This window comes from Phocoena phocoena, chromosome 4 (assembly GCF_963924675.1).
Source record: "Phocoena phocoena chromosome 4, mPhoPho1.1, whole genome shotgun sequence".
Taxonomy (NCBI): Eukaryota; Metazoa; Chordata; class Mammalia; order Artiodactyla; family Phocoenidae; genus Phocoena; species Phocoena phocoena.
In genome coordinates, this window is record NC_089222.1 from 114,396,907 (window position 1) to 114,415,054 (window position 18,148).

Here is an 18,148-nt window from a genome sequence, read left to right on the forward strand (position 1 = left end):
AATTAGCAAAACAGCTCTTCCTGATATAGTCTATATCGAATTATCCTGGGTGTGGTTCTGTGGCAGCAAAGAGCCAACTACCAATTTATAAATTGCTGTGAGGAAGAAATGAGAAGTTTAGTCGGAGAAATGAAAATCACAGAGAAATGCAGCTGCCATAGTCTTAGGCAGCGATTCTCCCAGGCCTGTGTTCTCAGCTGACAGCTCACCAAGCTGTGTAGAGAAGCCACGTGTCCCCACTGGGATAATTGCTTTTTCTGCATGAGTCTCTTGTTGCTTCTCTCTGATGATCAAGTGTGTTTAAACTCCTGGCAGAAATCATGTTGGTTTTTAAATGATACTGTAAAGTGGACCAGCAAACAAATGAAATTGGATCATGTTCTCTTGTATGCATGTAGCCCAAGCAGATATGGGATGCCAATGGAGAGATCCTAATTGCCTGTTTTTCCTCTCAATTCCACTCCTAATAGAACAGTTGAAAGACCTACAATAAGTTGTGTTTTTTTTTTTTCCTTGTAATGCTGTTCCTTTTAATGTCACCAAGTAAAATGTGGAATGGTCATGTGTTTTCAATTTGTCATTTTCATAATTTCTTTACGATGTATATGTACTTATCCAGGCATCCTTTTGTTGTACAAGATTTTTTCATGAAAATCTCATGAACATTGTTCATACCATAAGTAGGCTATAAAGAGGAAGGGAGCTTTGCATAAGAATGGGCAAGCAAATGGATTAGTATCATTCAGGTGAAAAATTTTTACAGTGTGAATGAAATCTAACTACATTTTTTAATAATCTATAGTTAGAAAAGTATCGTAAATATTAGCATATAATCTACTTTTTCTTAGTTTAACCCATCCAAGAGACACAGTCACTCTCATTTTGTATCACGAGTCTATATTGAACTGGTCCTGAGTACATGCCAGCTTTGCCTAACAGCTTTTGGATGATGAGTTTGAAACCAGATCACATCTCATCAAGAAACCTGAGTGGGAAATTTAAGACAATGCATATCTTTTTCCTTCTCCCCCTCTTCCTCTTCCTCCTTCTCCTTCTTTTTTCTCTCTCTCTTTCTTTCTCTCCTTTTTTTTGAGGTCTCTGTGAACCAGAATAAAATAAGAATAGAAAGAGTTGAATTTTTTTTGGAAAATATATTGAGAGGCAGTATAGCCTTTATGAAAAGTAGAAAGGAAATAAACTTTGTTAGCCAGGAGGGAGAACTGTGATTTGCCTAACCATGGTTTATTGTTTATTTATCTATCTAAAATAAAACTTATGTTTGAGACTTTAATATGAAATCATGTTGTTATGGATACATGATATCAGTTTTAAAAACATTTTGTGTGACAAGATTAGTACAAATAAATAGAATAAATAAAGGTTAAGTTCTTGACATTTCTTCTTATACTTAAGAAAAGTGTTGATGGTGACAAGAGTAGTAGATAGAAATTGTTTTATATCAATTTTTTTTTTTTTTTTTTTTGCCGTACGCGGGCCTCTCACTGTTGTGGCCTCTGCCGTTGCGGAGCACAGGCTCCGGACGCGCAGGCTCAGCGGCCATGGCTCACGGGCCCAGCCGCTCTGCGGCATGTGGGAGCTTCCCGGACCGGGGCACGAACCTGCATCCCCTGCATCGGCAGGTGTACTCTCAACCACTGTGCCACCAGGGAAGCCCTATATCAATGGTTTTTAAAAAATTTTTTTTTAATTTATTTTTTGGCTGCATTGGGTCTTCTTTGCTGTGCATGGGCTTTCTCTAGTTGCGGTGAGCAGGGGCTACTCTTCGTTGCGGTGCGCATGCTTCCCATTGCGGTGGCTTCTCTTGTTGCAGAGCACAGGCTCCAGGCGCACGGGCCTCAGTAGTTGCGGCACATGGGCTCAGTAGTTGCGGCTCACGGGCTCTAGAGCACAGGCTCAGTAGCTGTGGCGCACAGGCTTATTTGCTCCAGGGCATGTGGGATCTTTCCGGACCAGGGATCACGTGTCCCCGGCATTGGCAGGCGAATTCTTAACCACTGTGCCACCAGGGAAGTCCTATATCACTGGTTTTTGATAGTGGAAATTTTTCAAAAACTTACATTTTTATCTGCTTACTAACTCCATTAAAATTTAGGTTCCAAAGAGTGAAACAGCAAAATCATGAAGGTGTATATTCAAAAATATAAAGTACCTACATATGATATTCAACCATGATTAGAAAAACATGAAATTATTTCATTCTAGACATGTCTTTTTTACTAACGGCTCTTAAGGAACTGCTTACCTGGGAGTGTGAATAAGAAATATTGCCAAATGAGAAATACTGTATTCTTTGATATTGTATAAGATCTGCATTATATGAATTATCTTTTACTTGGTTATAATTTTTTTAACTGCTATGAGACGTGTATTTTATCCAACCCTTTGCCTATCATTTGTACAATATAATTATACTACCGCCAGTGTTTTTCCTTAATTTAGAATGCAACAAAGAATAATTGATTTTGAAAGGTACTATGGTGTATGTTAGAAGGTATGGATGCTTCAGTTGGAATTGTTTACATTAAAGGTTGATACCACTCTTGCAACCAGATTGGAAAGTAATGGGTATATTTCCATTTCCTCCCATTCTCTGTTCCCTGATCAAACAATATATCTTTTTTTTTTGAGGGGAGTGGTTATTTTTGTTGTTGATTTAATGCTAAATGTTAAAGAAATAAAAACTGTTACTGTGACTCTTCTTTACATGTCTCTGTTGGAAAGAGTCCTTAGGAACCACCCAAAACTGCCTTGCAGTTTAGTTCACCAAAGAGAATGTCTGGGGCCTGTGACTGGCCATCTGGGGTACCTGCATCTCATGGTCATTAAGAAGTCTTAAACCCATGCAAAGTACTTCCCTTCTAGTTCCCAACAGTTTGATATCTGTTCTACAGGTCAAAGATCCAGGCAGAATTGGCAGCATTGCTATGAAGAGATATTCTGCCCAAAGAGACTTAGTGAATTGTTTAAGGATGATACACTAGACTATAATTCAAAGCCTCTCATCTCATTTACTTTGCAAAACAGTATGAAAACAGTGGTAAAGAATCAAGTGTCTCAGAAAAAATAATTTCTAAACCTGGGTGCTTTAAAATTTTTATTCCTCCTATTAACCCTGCTTATTAAGTCTTTACTACTGTAAATGAATATTTCTGAGTCTTTAATCTTTTAGAAAATTGTAAAAATTAAGTACTGCACCATTTCTCATTGGTATCAGAACACCTATTTGCATCTTACGTATATTGTTTAAACATATATCTCTTTTAGCATTCTAGATCAGTGTTCTTTTAATCCATTGTTAGGATCTATTTTAAAAATAGTATTTATAGTAAGAAACAGATTTTGAATGCAAAATCTACTAAAGGAAATGAGATAAATTATATGACAGTTTGGTGGTTAGCAATTTGAAATCATCTTTGAAGTCTTTAATAAAATTAGTGGTTTCGTTTTTTGGTCTGCTGAATTCAAGTCACATTAGGTTAATGTAATTAAAAGCAGAAAAGATTTTGTGTAGCCAAACTAGTTAATTAGCTCCAGTTGCTTTAGTATATTAACCTAGTGGTGTATGGATAACATTGTCGGGGTGATGCCTGAAAAACAATTCCTGTGTAACAGATACTGCAAATCACCTGACTTGCTTTAGGGTAGAAAATGACAACGTACCAAGGGGTTCATTTTAAGTTCATCTTTATTTCTGATTTTAAGCACTGATTGCAGAGTGAGCTGTATATGCCATAGAATAACCAGACAAAAAGCTTACTTAATTTACTTTTTAAAAGAAAGCATGCTTCTATATGTGCAAAGATAATGTTCCTTCTTGTATTCTGGAAGTAAGAATTCTGATTGTGGTTTTTCATGCTTACCAGAAATATGAAATAATTCTCTTCACTTTTGTTTGAAAAGCTACATCTTATACCTGATTTTTCTATATCATCTTGTTACTCAGTAAACAATGCAATAAAGGAGATGAAAGCATTCTAGAAGAGATTTTCAACTACTTCAGAGAAGTCTTAAAGTACTAGGAGAGAAGGCTTTTACCCCTAAGGTATATAATCATTTATAGCTTCTTAAAGGGAAAATGCTAGTATATAAGAATCCTATATATCAAGTACATTGAGGTATTCCATACCTTAATGTCACTAAAACTTTTTTTTTAATCTGAAACTGTTCTGAAGAAAAATATAAAGTATAAAGATATTTGAAACTTTAACATTTTTCCCACCTTTTCCTTTCTCCTCCTGTCTCCTTCCCCAGAAGTAGCAACACCACCTTTTCCTTTCTCCTCCTGTCTCCTTCCCCAGAAGTAGCAACACCACTAGGACCTTTTTTGTTTTGTTTTCACCTAGTATGTAGTTAGCCGAGGCCCCCCTTTAAGTGCTGTCTAGAGCTTATGGAAATGTAGGCTTCTAATGTGGTTACTACTGCAGGCTGATAAGGTAGATGGTAATGAGGAAGTGGGACCTCTGCTTCGAGTCTTGACATAGGCTAGATGCCATATTGTCGGAAAGCTTAACTCTTTCTGCTTCTCCACTACCCGGTTAGGTTAATTGAAGTAGAGCTGCTGCAGTGCAGTGTTTAACATTGTGTCTGTTCATTATACAAACTCATTTTTGATAGGTTTACAATTCGGCTGTCAGATCCAGCTGCAGGAAGAGAGCTGCCAAGAAATATTTCTTAACTTGTTTTAAATAGTGCTATTTTCACATTTATGGTGTTTTGTATGTGTTAGACATATTCTTCCTTTCTCTGTAGAGAGAGGAAATGTCAATTTTTGGTTTACAAAGGAGCACTAAGATTTAGAATGTGTATAGTCACGCTTTACAATCAATGTTTTTATATGACAGCATAAAATGGTGATTGTTAATAGTAGGTACTGCTTTAAAGCTGGTACGTTATATTTGATCGGGGTTAAAGCACTATGTTTTTTTCTATTCTTCTGTTTGTTGAAAAGAACAGGCCACCATGCAGTCCACATTTGTGACCATAGAGAATAGAATTATGGCTTTTGGTTTGCTCTGTTTCAATTCAGCCACTGACATAATGCCAAAATCAATTTGAACTCGTAGAAACTGAAGACTACCATTTGCATCCGTTATTTTGTGTGTTTCTCTGTTTTCAGTACTTTGTTGTTTCTTCCTTCACTTTTGTCAATTTCTGTCTCCATCATCTCCTAGGAAATAAGTTTCTCCCAGGTTTGGTGAGGCTTGTTTGATTTTCCATTTAAGTTGTAATGTTCACTTTGGGGGTTTGAACCATTATTGCCAGTGAGTGTAGAGTAGAATGTAGGGTTTTATAGTGAAATTGTCTTGTTAATGGGATGGAAGTTGTGTAGGCCTATTTATACTAACCTGGGGACTCTCAGTGATGATTTTTCCAAATAGAGTAAACATTAATGGTATTACATGATTTTAATCCCTCCTTCCTTTTGTTATATTAATCCAGCTTTTATCCTTAGGCCAGAGCCAGGTCTTTAGAACAAAGTTTCTCAACATCAGCACTATTGACATATGAGGTGTGTGATAATTCTTTACTGTGGTGGACGCCTTTGTGCTTTGTAGGATATTATTGAGCTGAAAATGCAACTTAACAAAGAAAAGCATGAATCACATGATTTTACTTTAGTAAAAGTGTGTATGTGTAATGTATATTTTATATCTATATTTCCATATCTATTTATCTATATCTATATTGAGAGAGAGGGAGGTACAAAAGAAAAATGCTCATAAAGTATTGACAGTAAACTTTTGGAAGGTTTTTTCTTTTCATGTGACATTTATTTGTTCTTTTTATTTATTCTGTTTGAAAACAGGTAAGTATATATGAAAACAATAAATCTATCATTAATATATCTTGTAGCTGCTATAAACCTTTATGAAAATGCTTCAGTGGATAATAGACTAATTTTATCTACAAAAGCAGTTTGCATTCATTAAAAATCTTTCGAGTGACTACTATATGCAGACATTTTTCTAAGCATGAGGGATAGAATCATGAACAATGCAGAGAAAAGTCCCTGGATGATTTTTATAATGACACCTAGAGAATCATGGTCATTTTTTAAATAAAAGGACTGAAAAATGTCAAGTTCTAAAGGCACAAAAATTAAAACTGCTCTATTAATATCTTGTTTGTCCTAACACATAAAGACTTGGTCGCAATATCTAGTTTGGATGTCTGGATTGAAATAAAGCAATTTAGGCATTCCGAAACACTGTGACCCCACTTTAATAAAGTAGTAGTTTCAACAAACTCCCAGTGTAGGATGAAAAAAAAATTCTATTTGAATGGTTCCTTCCTTACTTTCTGTATTTTTTCTTTCCTCCTTTGTTTAATCTGTATACTGTACAAAATAACTGTGAGGTCAAAACCTCCATGAATAAACATTCTGGAAGTTATCCCTGACAAAACCTTTCTAAGGTTCAGAGCATTATACTTATTCAGGGGTCATTGAACTCTACTCCCCACCAAAAGCATATTAAATTAAGTAAAGATAGTTCAATTTCCGCATCCCAATCTTAATTCATGATTAGCTTTGGCCTACATATTGTACTGGAAGTCTGCTTACATTTGTAATTAATCCTTCTTCAAATAATTAAGTGTTCAAGAGTGTACCCGAATGACTTTCCAGATGATTTATTAGTATCTGTTCGTTCTCTGCCTCCTAAGTCCCCAAGAAACTGTTTGGACAGCAGAGACACTTATGTTTTTTAGGACAGGTTAGGTTCTGTAATATTTTGGAAATTAAGATATATTTGCTTAAAGCAACTCTGGCAAATTAAGTAATTAGAGACATTTTAATTTCCACATCTTGTAATACTAGAATATGCTTCCTTGAAATTACATATAGCTAATATGTATTTACATGTTAATTATAGTCATATGGTATTAAGAATTTCCTAAACAACAAGGTCCTACTGTATAGCAAAGGGAACTACATTCAATATCCTGTGATAAGCCATACTGAAAAGAAGATAAAGAATGTGTGTATATATATATATATATATATATATATATATATATATATGAATACCTGAATCACTTTGCTGTATAGCAGAAATTAATACAACATTGTAAATCAATTATACTTCAGTTAAAAAAAATTTCCTTTTTCTTTTTTCCATTTGCTAACCAAATTGTTCACACAATGTTTTTGGTTTTCATTTAATTAAATAATATGAAGGAACTTGGCTGGTTTGGAAAAAGAAATTTCTAGTTATATAGAATATAATTACTTTACAAGAAATGTAGGTAAGTAAAAATGTTTTGCCTCTTTTATATTGTACCTTTGGAATAAATTCTGCTTAAAGTTATTACCTATAGAGTAAATACTACACATCAGCTTTTTGATATAATCAGTCTTTCTTTGCATGCTTAGAAAGTAGACTTCACTTATGAAGACCTCTGTCATGTAAAAATTACTATAGCAATTTTAATGATAGTCACGTGAAACTTTTTTTTAAGATACGAGGAGGAAAGCTCATGATTACTTACACCCGCAAAAGTGATGCTGGCAAATACGTTTGTGTTGGTACCAACATGGTTGGGGAACGTGAGAGTGAAGTAGCAGAGCTAACTGTTTTAGGTAAGTGCAATTTTATCTGATCTGCTCATTGTAAAGCTTATCTCTTATTATTATTTAGTATCTTTATACAAGGGAGAAAGAAATGACCTTTTCTAGAAGGTAAACCAATATTTTGGGGGCTGGAAAAAAGACAGAAGAAATCAGTAAAGCAGCCTGAGATAAAGTAGCCAAGACATAGGAAGACAATTCGAAGGAAACACTACACCTCGGGAGGAGAAGTAGGGAACTCGGTGGAATAATTTTCTAAATAATATTTTAAATTATAAATCTGCTCTTATGGAACATCTAAAATGGCTTTTAGTTTGTTCATCTGTATTTTTTTTTTTTGAGATGACTTTTTCTAATTTTAGAGAGACCTTCATTTGTGAAGAGACCTAGTAACTTGGCAGTCACTGTGGATGACAGTGCAGAATTTAAATGTGAGGCCCGAGGCGACCCTGTGCCCACAGTACGATGGAGGAAAGATGATGGGGAACTGCCCAAATCCAGGTATGGATCAGAATTTAATGATGGGATTCATCCACTCGGAATTTCTACAGTTCTCATCAGACCACTTTTCACATATAAGCCATTAGAATGGTCTACTCTAGACTCCTTGATCTCCTTGGGCCAGACATAGTAATGGAGATAATTAGAATCAGAAGGTTGCCATGCTTTCTTTGAGAGTGTACAGATAACTGTAAGTTCATGACCCCAGCCTGCCCGGGGAACCCTTGGAAGATGTGACATTCCTTAAACAGCTTTCTCTTTGTCCAACCAGACTACAGTTAATACCAATGTCTTATATGGGAATAGGTAGGGAAGGGAGGTACAGCACTAAAGATGTAACTACAAACCAATTAAAAAGCAAACTCCCTTTTCCTTAGCTACAACATCACCAGGGAATGGTAGAAGAGGTCAGAGTTTCTTGATATCTATCAAATCCTTAAATTGGCTAGAAGCAGAGATACACTCGCAGCCTTAGGGAATGAGGTAATGAAGTGAAACTTTCAGGCACTGTCTTTAGGCTGTCTTCTCTAGTGTGTCCATTCATTCAGCAGACATACCTTGAGCCCCTGCTAGGTTTGGGGGTCACAGCAAGTGTTTAGGTATAGTTTCTGCTGTCAAGGAGCTCACCAAAGGAGTCATGTATGGATAGATACGGAGTAACGTAGCAAACCCTTTTGCTGCATAAAGGTAGACCCATGGGAGCAGAAAATCAGGAGAGAGTTCTCAAAGGAAAGTGACATAGAAGCAATGTCTTGAAAAATATGTATCAATTTGATAAGCAAGAAAGAGGAGAAGAGTATTCCAGGAAAAGAGACATCACAACATAGACACATATCTAAGACTGTTTTGAGTGGTGGAAATTTAGCATGGCGGCACACAGCGCATGTGGCAAGAAGTTATGGGAAACCAGGCTGGAGATAGTGAGGCCGGATTTACAGGACTTTGTGTCGACTAAAGAATTCTGAATCGTACGGCATGCACATTGATAAGCCAAGAGGGATAACTATGAACAGAATTGGTTTTTAGAGGAAATAATTTTTTTAGCATTATGGATATCACATTAATGTGGCAAGGGGTTGGGGGGATGCCGTTGGCTGGGTCACCATTGTTGTTGTCCAGATAAGAGATGTGAATCGCCTGAACCGGGAGATGAGATGGAAATAGGCTAGGGGTCCATCATGGAGAGAAAGTTCTGAGACCCAATTGATGAATTGAATGATTTGTTATATATAGGGAGCTGGCGAAGGAAGATAGGTAGGTTGTGTTAGGAGAAGGAGTTGTTTTATGTGATAGGGTAAGAAAAAAATGTTTTATCTAACGTATTAAATATTGTGTCTCTGGAGGTATGATGTCTAATTATTAGTCAGGATTATGAATTTGGAGCTTAAGTGAAATAGGGGCAGCAAATATTTGTGTGGTTGATCAATATATAAGCTAGTGTAGATAGTATAACTCAGGGATATCATATAGAGTAAAAAGAGGACTGAGGTGAAATTTCAAGGGACACCCAACATTTAAGAAAAGGCAAGATGAGGCAAGGCAAGGGAGTTCCAGAATAAGACTCTCTGGGTTTAAATATTAACTCTGCCATTAAAATAGCTGAAGACCAAAGCCAAGCTACCTTACCTTCCTATGCCTCAATTTTCTCATCTGCCAAATGGAGATGAGCATAATACTTCATAAGGTGTTATGAGAATTTTAAAAGATAGAACCTACAAAATGCTTAAAGTCTGACATATAATAAAAATGTATTTAATGGTCACTTAAGTTTTAGTATGAGTACAGGAGCTTGAGGAAATAAACAAATAAGCGTCAACTTTGCCTAAAAATATTCTGTTAAAAAGTAGTTTTAATATTTTTGCCCACACGAGTATAAAAGAAGTGCTCTTTTCTATGCACATGCTTACTTAGAAGAATGCTGCATTATTTACCTTCTGCTTTAAATTCTCGAGAATGTTGGCTGTGATTTGATACCTAAATACATATTTGTAATGATGGATTCTTTCAAGTAGAAAGTCACTTAACTGTGCTTTCTTTTGTTATCTCACTAGATATGAAATCAGAGATGATCATACCTTGAAAATTCGGAAGGTGATGGCTGGTGACATGGGGTCATATACTTGTGTTGCGGAAAATATGGTTGGAAAAGCTGAAGCCTCCGCTACTCTGACTGTCCAAGGTAAGGTTTGGGGAACATTTTTTGTGGTTGATTAATTATATGAGATACAATGTTGATATTTGAAAATATTACATATTGGAGTAGTCTATATAAAATATAGACTTTAAATAGTGCTGTATATATATACATTATTCCAAACATATTTAAAGGAAATTATTGTTTTGCCTATGGGAGCTCTATAAGTGTCTGTTACAGGAAATTGAACTAAGTTTTCTAAATTACGAGAGCATTTTCTCGGTCAAGTAGAGGAGGGGAGTGTGCTTTAATCTCTGGGTCTTCAAACACAGAGCTTTAATCAAATGACAGCTACTGCCGCGAAAACTTGATCTTTCAATGAAAATACGTCTACCATTCCTTCAGGTCATGCACTTTCAAGGGTCTGTACAGTTCAGAATAAAAAAGTGAAAAGATTCTGTTTCCCACTAGAATGTAAGATGCATCCATAGAGTAGGGACTTCTGCAGTCTTTTTCTGTGCACACCGTGCCTGTGACTTAACAGACATTCAATAAATATTTGTTGAGTGAATTAATTGCATTTGTACTTTGCTAATTTTGATGAAGATTTATTATTTGGTGTGATGTGAGCCAAAATGGGTGCCATATTCTTTGGCTACAAGTTTTTGAATGTCAAAGTCACATCTTAAACTGATATGCAGAAATGGTTCTGTCACCTCCTTTGTCTCCATAATTTCATATGTTTTTCATTCTCATTATCCCTTTTCCCCTTTTTCCATGATGTCATACTGATTATTTCTTACTATGTATCATCTGAGAACTTTCTCTCATGTTTTTCCTTTTTAGGGACAAATTGTTTATTGTGGAATTTGAGAGACAGTGACCTTTAAAGAGCATTTTGTTGGTGAAAAAAATTCCGTATTTTGACACGTATATAGAGTAAACAGGGATTTTGGCCATAAACCACTTAGCTTGTTTCTGAGTATGACATTAGCAACACTTGCTCTGTCATCTTTTCTGAGCACTGTCTCCTCTAAGGCTATTACGAAGAAAAAGGTGGCTTTTGAAGGAGAGCTTCTACTGTGGGTTTTCTACAAAAGAGCCTTGTGGGCATTTTACAGTAGAAAAAAGGAATAAAGAATATTTCCTTCCTGTCTCTAAAGCCATTATGTCCCCCTTTGGGGTTTTTAGCTCAACCTCATAAAAACAAAAGAAAAAAAAAAGAAAAGATCAAGAACAAACATTGAATTTCTAAGGCCTAGACTACTTCTCTTTAATCTGAGTTAGACCTGAACTCCACATAAGACTAAAACTGTAAGAAAAGAAAACCCCTTTACATTTAGAGAAAGCATAAATTTAAGAGATGTCAAGTTCAAGTTCAGAAGCCCTCCGGAGGGAGTGAAAGTAGCCCAGGATGAATCCAAGACATGAAAAGGTGTGTCTATCTCCAGGCAATTGTGACAGGGAGGTTGATTGTCTATTATATTAGTCAGAGAGATGATGCTTTTATAAATAATAGCCATTCTGCTGTGTCTACAGTAGACATTGAAATCAAAATAGAGTTTCTTCCTGCAATTTTATACTCAATTCCAAAGTTAATTCAGCCTTAAGTTTTCCATATGGAATTCTTGCTCCTAAGCCTGGATTTCAGTGAAAACTGGGTACAAATGATCAAATCCAGAAACTACTTAAGGAATTTAGAAGTTCTTATTTCAACTGCATTGGGTTTTCTATAAACTTATGAAAGATCTGTGTATTGTTGAGAAGTTATTATTTTATTCAACTATTAAAATAAAATATGCATATTAACATCACTGTGAAAATACCTTTAACATGCTAGAATAATATACACAGTATGTCAAAGAAAGTAACATGATTCCCAACAGCAAAACTTAACTAAGAAAAAAAAAAAGGAAACTTTTCAAAGGAAACTTGAGAAGTTATGTATTTTTTTCCTTTGAGATTGAATATAGAAAAATATTAGTTACTACAAAGGAAACTAATCAGAAATGAATACATTTGATAGCAGGAAACAATTATTAGAAATTCAGTAGCATAGTTGGTTTTGATTTCTGTATTTCATTTGTGGTTCATTTTTGAGGCACTATTGGAGTCAGTATGGGCTTAAAAATAATCTTCCTTTTCCTCACTCCTCATGCAATAAATATTTAATTTTGAGAATTGATGTTGGACAACAGAACCCTGTGTTCCAGTAGCAGTTTGGGGAAAAAAACTTTCTTAAATAAGGGTGAGCGTTTGATTTTCACCCCCAGTACAGATATGATTAGTTCTAACATTTAAAAATTAACCCTCATTTGAGAATTACTTCCTTTTTTTTGATATATATATATTTTTTTGAAATCCTGATTCTGCTGTTTTAGAGACTCTGTCTGTATGTATTTCCTCAAGTATTCCATTCTCAACTCATGATTTCTTTGGTTTTAATACTTGTGTATTTTTCACAGTCCTTAGTATGGTACTGGGCATCTAGTAGGCACTTTATGTAATAAATACTTGTTACAATTTGAAATATGCATTTGAACTCCAACCTTCTGCTTGAGTGGTAGAGATATCACAGTACAGTACGTCACAGGGGAAATTCAAGCATTTCTGGTGACTTTGATCCTGAGTGCTAACAATAGGTTACATTGGATCAGATCTGAAGAGATAATCATCTCTGATGGCTGCCTGGTGGTCTGTGTTTGAAAGGAACAGAGAAAAACCTGGGGCTGGACAGAGTTTCCTAAACTTGGATGAAGTTTGTTATCTGATGTTATCTGAACGTGTATATCTAAACTTATCTGAAGCTTGTTAAATATACAGATTATCAAGCATGCCCCTGGAGAACCTGATTTAGTAGATCTGGGTTAGAGCACAGAAATTTGTTTTTATTTTTGTTTTCAAGCAAGTTCATCAGTCTCTGGAATGAGGAGTTACCTGTTGAGCTAACAGAAAGAATAAAGGGCTTTAAAAAAAATTGCTCTAGGGCTTCCCTGGTGGCGCAGTGGTTAAGAGTCTGCCTGCAGATGCAGGGGACACGGATTCGCGCCCCGGTCCGGGAGGATCCCACATGCCGCGGAGTGGCTGGGCCCGTGAGCCATGGCCGCTGAGCCTGCGCGTCCGGAGCCTGTGCTCCGCAACGGGAGAGGCCACGACAGTGGGAGGCCCGTGTACCGAAAAAACAAAAAATTGCTCTAGAGTTTGCGAATTACCAGGGCTGGATGAAGTGTGTTACAGAGAATTGTGTAGCGAAGAGTATAGACACTGGAGTCAGACAAAATGTAGTTGAATCCTATTTCTGTCATTTACCAACTGTGTGGCCTAGAAAAGGTTGTTTAGATTACATGAGTCTCAGTTGCCCATGTGTAAAATGGGTACAGTAATACCAACCTCACAGCATTTTTATAAGGATTAAATTAAATTATATATATTTAAAGCTTAACATATTGTCTGTTACAGAGTGTTTTATAAATAAGGAGTGTTGTAGTCATATAAGCGTTATTATTAGTGATAGCTTTATCACTTAATTTTAATAATTATTGGTTATTTCATAAGAAAAGTAGTAATGTTCAGATAATTCTAGACAGGTAGGTCTTCCTTTGCTATTGTAAATGAGAAACCTGAAGTAGTAATATAATCATGATAATTTATTATGTAACAAGTTATTAAAATTCTTCTCAAATATAAAGCATTACATTTTTATTTAAAAAACTTTATTGGCTTTTAAACTAAATGTGTTAAGTCTTGTTAGTGCCATCAAAACTAGTGCTGGATTTAATGTTGAGGTTTTGCAAAATAACTAGATAATTTAATGAAAATTACGACCACTTGGGAATAGAAATGATTCAAAAACCGATTACATTTTATGTGCAATGGAGTGTTATCGTTATGAAAAAACGTTCAGCAGAGACTCAGAGACTCTGCAGTAATTTGACCTATTCAAAAATAATTAAGGTCCATTACATGACCAATAAAAAATGGTGAAGTAATGCTGTTTGGAACGATCACAACAGAGAAGTGTTTCTGTTTAGCTCCCAGTTAACCAGAAAATTCAGTTAACCTGAACTTGATATTCTGTCATTTTCTGGAATAATCAAAACTTTATTACCTATAAATGTAAACCATCAGTGTTGTTACATTTACGCCTGATGTTTGTCTGCCTCATTTTCCCTCCATGCTGTAATAATGTCTATGCACCTCCTCAAGAATTCTCTTTGTAAACCTGTAATACACAAACAAATTCAGGCATCTTTTTAAAGACATTTCATCTCAATTTTGATTGATTACGTTGTGATATTTGCATTTTAATGTCTCAATTCGACAAGTATTAGGATTGCTAGCTGTCACAGTAGGAATGAATTATCTTCTGAACTAGTGTTTCATATTGCATAATGGCCCCGTCGTTTAAGGAAAAATATATATACTGTAGTATTTATAACCATTTTATAGGTTGTGACATACCTATAAAATGTAAAGTCTAAGTTGAATAAAATAGATGCAGTGAGGCACCCTGCCAGATTTTTTAAACGGTGTGCTGTTGAAACTGCTAAAATTTATGCCTCTGCTTGGTGCTCCGAGAATGGTTGCAGGTTTGTTTTACATTATTTTACTATCTTAATCTAAACCCATTAGGTCTTTATTAGATGCTTACCAGGTGGGCCTTGAGGTTCTTCTTGTAATCACATGATAGCCAACATAAATTTTCCTGCTTGCTTTCATTTTTGAACCAATTCATAGTAATTTAAACAGTGGGTACTTTTTTTTTTCTTTGTTGAAGGTAGCCTTTAAAGAAGAGCATGGTGGATGCAGCCTCAAAACACTTAAAAGAAAAATAAAGGCAGAAAAATAAGTTTATCATTCTATTAATAGCAAAACCTATAAAATTAGTAATTATTTATGATGACAATCATGTCTGTAGCTTTTTAAATAATTCCATTTATGAGGTGTGCTCTTCTGAAAGAAAGATAGAAGATAAAGCCACACAGAGTTTAAACTCCAAATTTCTCCCATTTCCAAGATTGTCCTCCACCTCTGAGATTTCTTACAGTTCTTTGGTTCAGTGATACTCACTGCTTAAACAAGGCAAACTCGATGGTATTATTAATCTTTCCACTCTCTTTGCAACTTCACAGATAAAGCAGCTCTTATTACTGTCACAATTTCATTGACAAAGTAAATTTGTGACTCTATCACCAGAGTGATCGTGTTCCCATCGCTATGTCTGTCACAGGAAACCGAACTGAAAACAAACTTCCATGTACCAGCCATTTCCCAAGCAATCTCATTTTATCTGTGCTGACTTGAACCATTAAGAAAATCTAATCCCATTTTTGTCTGTCTTTCTTACAATAGGCACTAAAAGACATTTAGTCCTCCCATTTCCCTTTAGCCCTAAGTGCTGAGCCAGTTAGACACAGGAAACTGGACGTTTAGTTCATACCCCACTGCACTCCTCCACAGGCCTCTCCCAGGGACCAGTTATTCTTTGAAGCTCAAAAAACAGTTGCTTTTCTGCCCTTTCAGCAACAGCTCTGTTAAAAGAAAAGGCAGATGCCAAACATCTCTAAACCAGGTGATGCTCTGTTACCAGACAATTGGGATTTCTGTGAAATCCCAGCTCTTTTCTCATAGGCGCTTATCCATTTTTCTTCCCTTGATGTGAAATTACGCCATTCTCTCAATTTCATCACCTATTTTTTTTGTTTTTTTTTCTAGTTCTAAAATATGGTATCGTGAATGATGTTGATATCTCCTTAATGTATTCTTGGCATACAATAGGAATGTTCAAATGGATCATCAAAAAGACGTGCATTCTATTCTGTTCTGAAGAACTATTATTTTGTCTGATGCTTCCCATAAGTATTATGCCTACTCTGCAGTGAAGGAACAGAGCACTTTCCCGTTAGGATTGGTTAGCCACTGACAGCCTCTGGAAGGCTGAAACTTGAAGTCTGAGATTGATGTGAGACCGGAGAGACACAAGGCAGAAAAAAAAGACCAGTGCAGTCCTTTGGCTGACTTAACTGCTACTAATGGAATGTTTCCTAGAGCTTCTCTCCTTGCTGCTGGTGAACTGCATGCCAAAGAAAATAAGAAGAAAAAAAAAAAAAGAAAAGAAAAAAAAAATGCTGAAATATCTTGGGCACTATAGTTTATAATTGACCCCTAGTTAATATCCCAATGAACTAGGAATTGATCAATAGTTATGATTTCCAGTAAAACAAGAAGCAACAGTCAGAGGTTTGGCTAAGCTTTTAAGATTCTCCTAACCCAGTGTGTGAGTATTAATTCACAGGAAATAGTAGTGATGCAGTGAAAACAGGAGCAGACGAGGCATAAGAAGCTGAATTCTTCCGTATTCTTCATTTCAGTTGATGGCAATGCAACCTGCAAATACACACTAGTAGGCAGCTTGGGTGCTGGTGGGGTCATGCTTTACTCTTCCATTTCTCGAATGTCAGTCACCTTAAAATCCTATTTATTTTGCCTTTTAAATATTTCTCAACTCTCAACACCTGTCTTATCTTCTTATCACTGCTTTATTATCTCTCGTGCAGTGAAACTTAACATCTAACCAGTTTCCTTGCCTCCATCTTGTCCCATAGAATCCATCCTTCATACAACAGGTACATTGACCTAAAATACGAATCGAATTGTATTAGTTCCATTCATGAAACATTGTCAGGCTTCCCATCTCTCCAGATAAGGTTCAAAGTGCTTAAATGCTGCTGTGCCTGGCTACTTAGTCCCCTCTTGCTACTCTCTTCAGGGTAGTAACACTGTATTGTTTACATATTTTTTCATGTAAATACCACCATGGAGCTTCCGTCTGGGCTTTTCTTTATGTTAGTCCTTTGGTCTAAAATGCTCTGCCCCCACTGACCCATCTTCTACTTGCTCATTACTCCTATCCTTAGATCCAGCTTAGGCAGGCATCTTGCAGGAAGCTTTGCAGGCAGTCCTTACCCCAGTGTCAGGTTAGGTATGCACATTCATGGACCCGTCGCATGCTGTTGCCACCCTTATTGCATTTCAATATCTGCCCCATTTGACTGTGAGTTCCTTACAGGCACACTTTATGTACTTCACCTTCTTAGTCTCGTTGCTTATTGCAGTCTTGGGAGCATCCTTGGTGCTCATGTAACATTTTCTGTCTGAGCGAATCAAGGGCTGCCCTGATATATACCAGCTGTGGTATCCTGGGCAAGTCACTTAACTTCTCTGAGTTTTAGTATACTCATCTGTTGAAAAAAATGAATGTACGTGGACTATAAACGTCAAACATGATAGAAAAGTTTTAAAAAGATAATTCACAAAGTATATTCTCATAAAAGTGGTTTGTGGATTATGAAATGCTTATGCAAAATGATGGTTGTTATGATTATTTTTCTCATCTCTTCTTTCAAAACAACTAAAAACCCATTAGAGTCTCAGTAATATTTACTTTGACCATAGAGATTTGAAATTTTTAGTTGCTGATTAATGTAGAATTTGGTAATTGTTTTGCTTTTCTGCAATTATAATTTTCTGTGATTCCTTGATATTGAGGTCTGTCAAAATCAGCCCTCAGGGGCTTCCCTGGTGGCGCAGTGGTTGAGAGTCCACCTGCCGATGCAGGGGACACGGGTTCGTGCCCCAGTCCGGGAAGATCCCACATGCCACGGAGCGGCTGGGCCCGTGAGCCATGGCCGCTGAGCCTGCGCGTCCGGAGCCTGTGCTCCGCAGCAGGAGAGGCCACAACAGTGAGAGGCCACAACAGTGAGAGGCCGGCGTACCGAAAAAAAAAAAAAAAATCAGTCCTCAATATTTTTTTTTTGCTGCTGCTTTAGGAAATGTTCTGTAGGGTAGAACTAACAGTCTTTTCTGATAGACACACATGGATTCAAAAACTGAATGTACAAGATGTTAAATCTCTGATTCTCAGT

At 36.3% G+C, this 18,148-nt stretch overlaps 1 protein-coding gene across 1 annotated transcript in view; it reads left to right on the forward strand.

Moving 5' to 3' along the window:
* ROBO1 (roundabout guidance receptor 1) overlaps positions 1-18,148 on the forward strand; it is a 946,213-nt gene that overhangs the window by 825,964 nt on the left and 102,101 nt on the right. Inside the window, exons 5-7 of the mRNA XM_065876055.1 lie at positions 7,480-7,600; positions 7,951-8,089; positions 10,141-10,268. Coding sequence (XP_065732127.1) covers positions 7,480-7,600; positions 7,951-8,089; positions 10,141-10,268 — 388 coding nt within the window. The remainder of the gene's footprint in view (positions 1-7,479; positions 7,601-7,950; positions 8,090-10,140; positions 10,269-18,148) is intronic.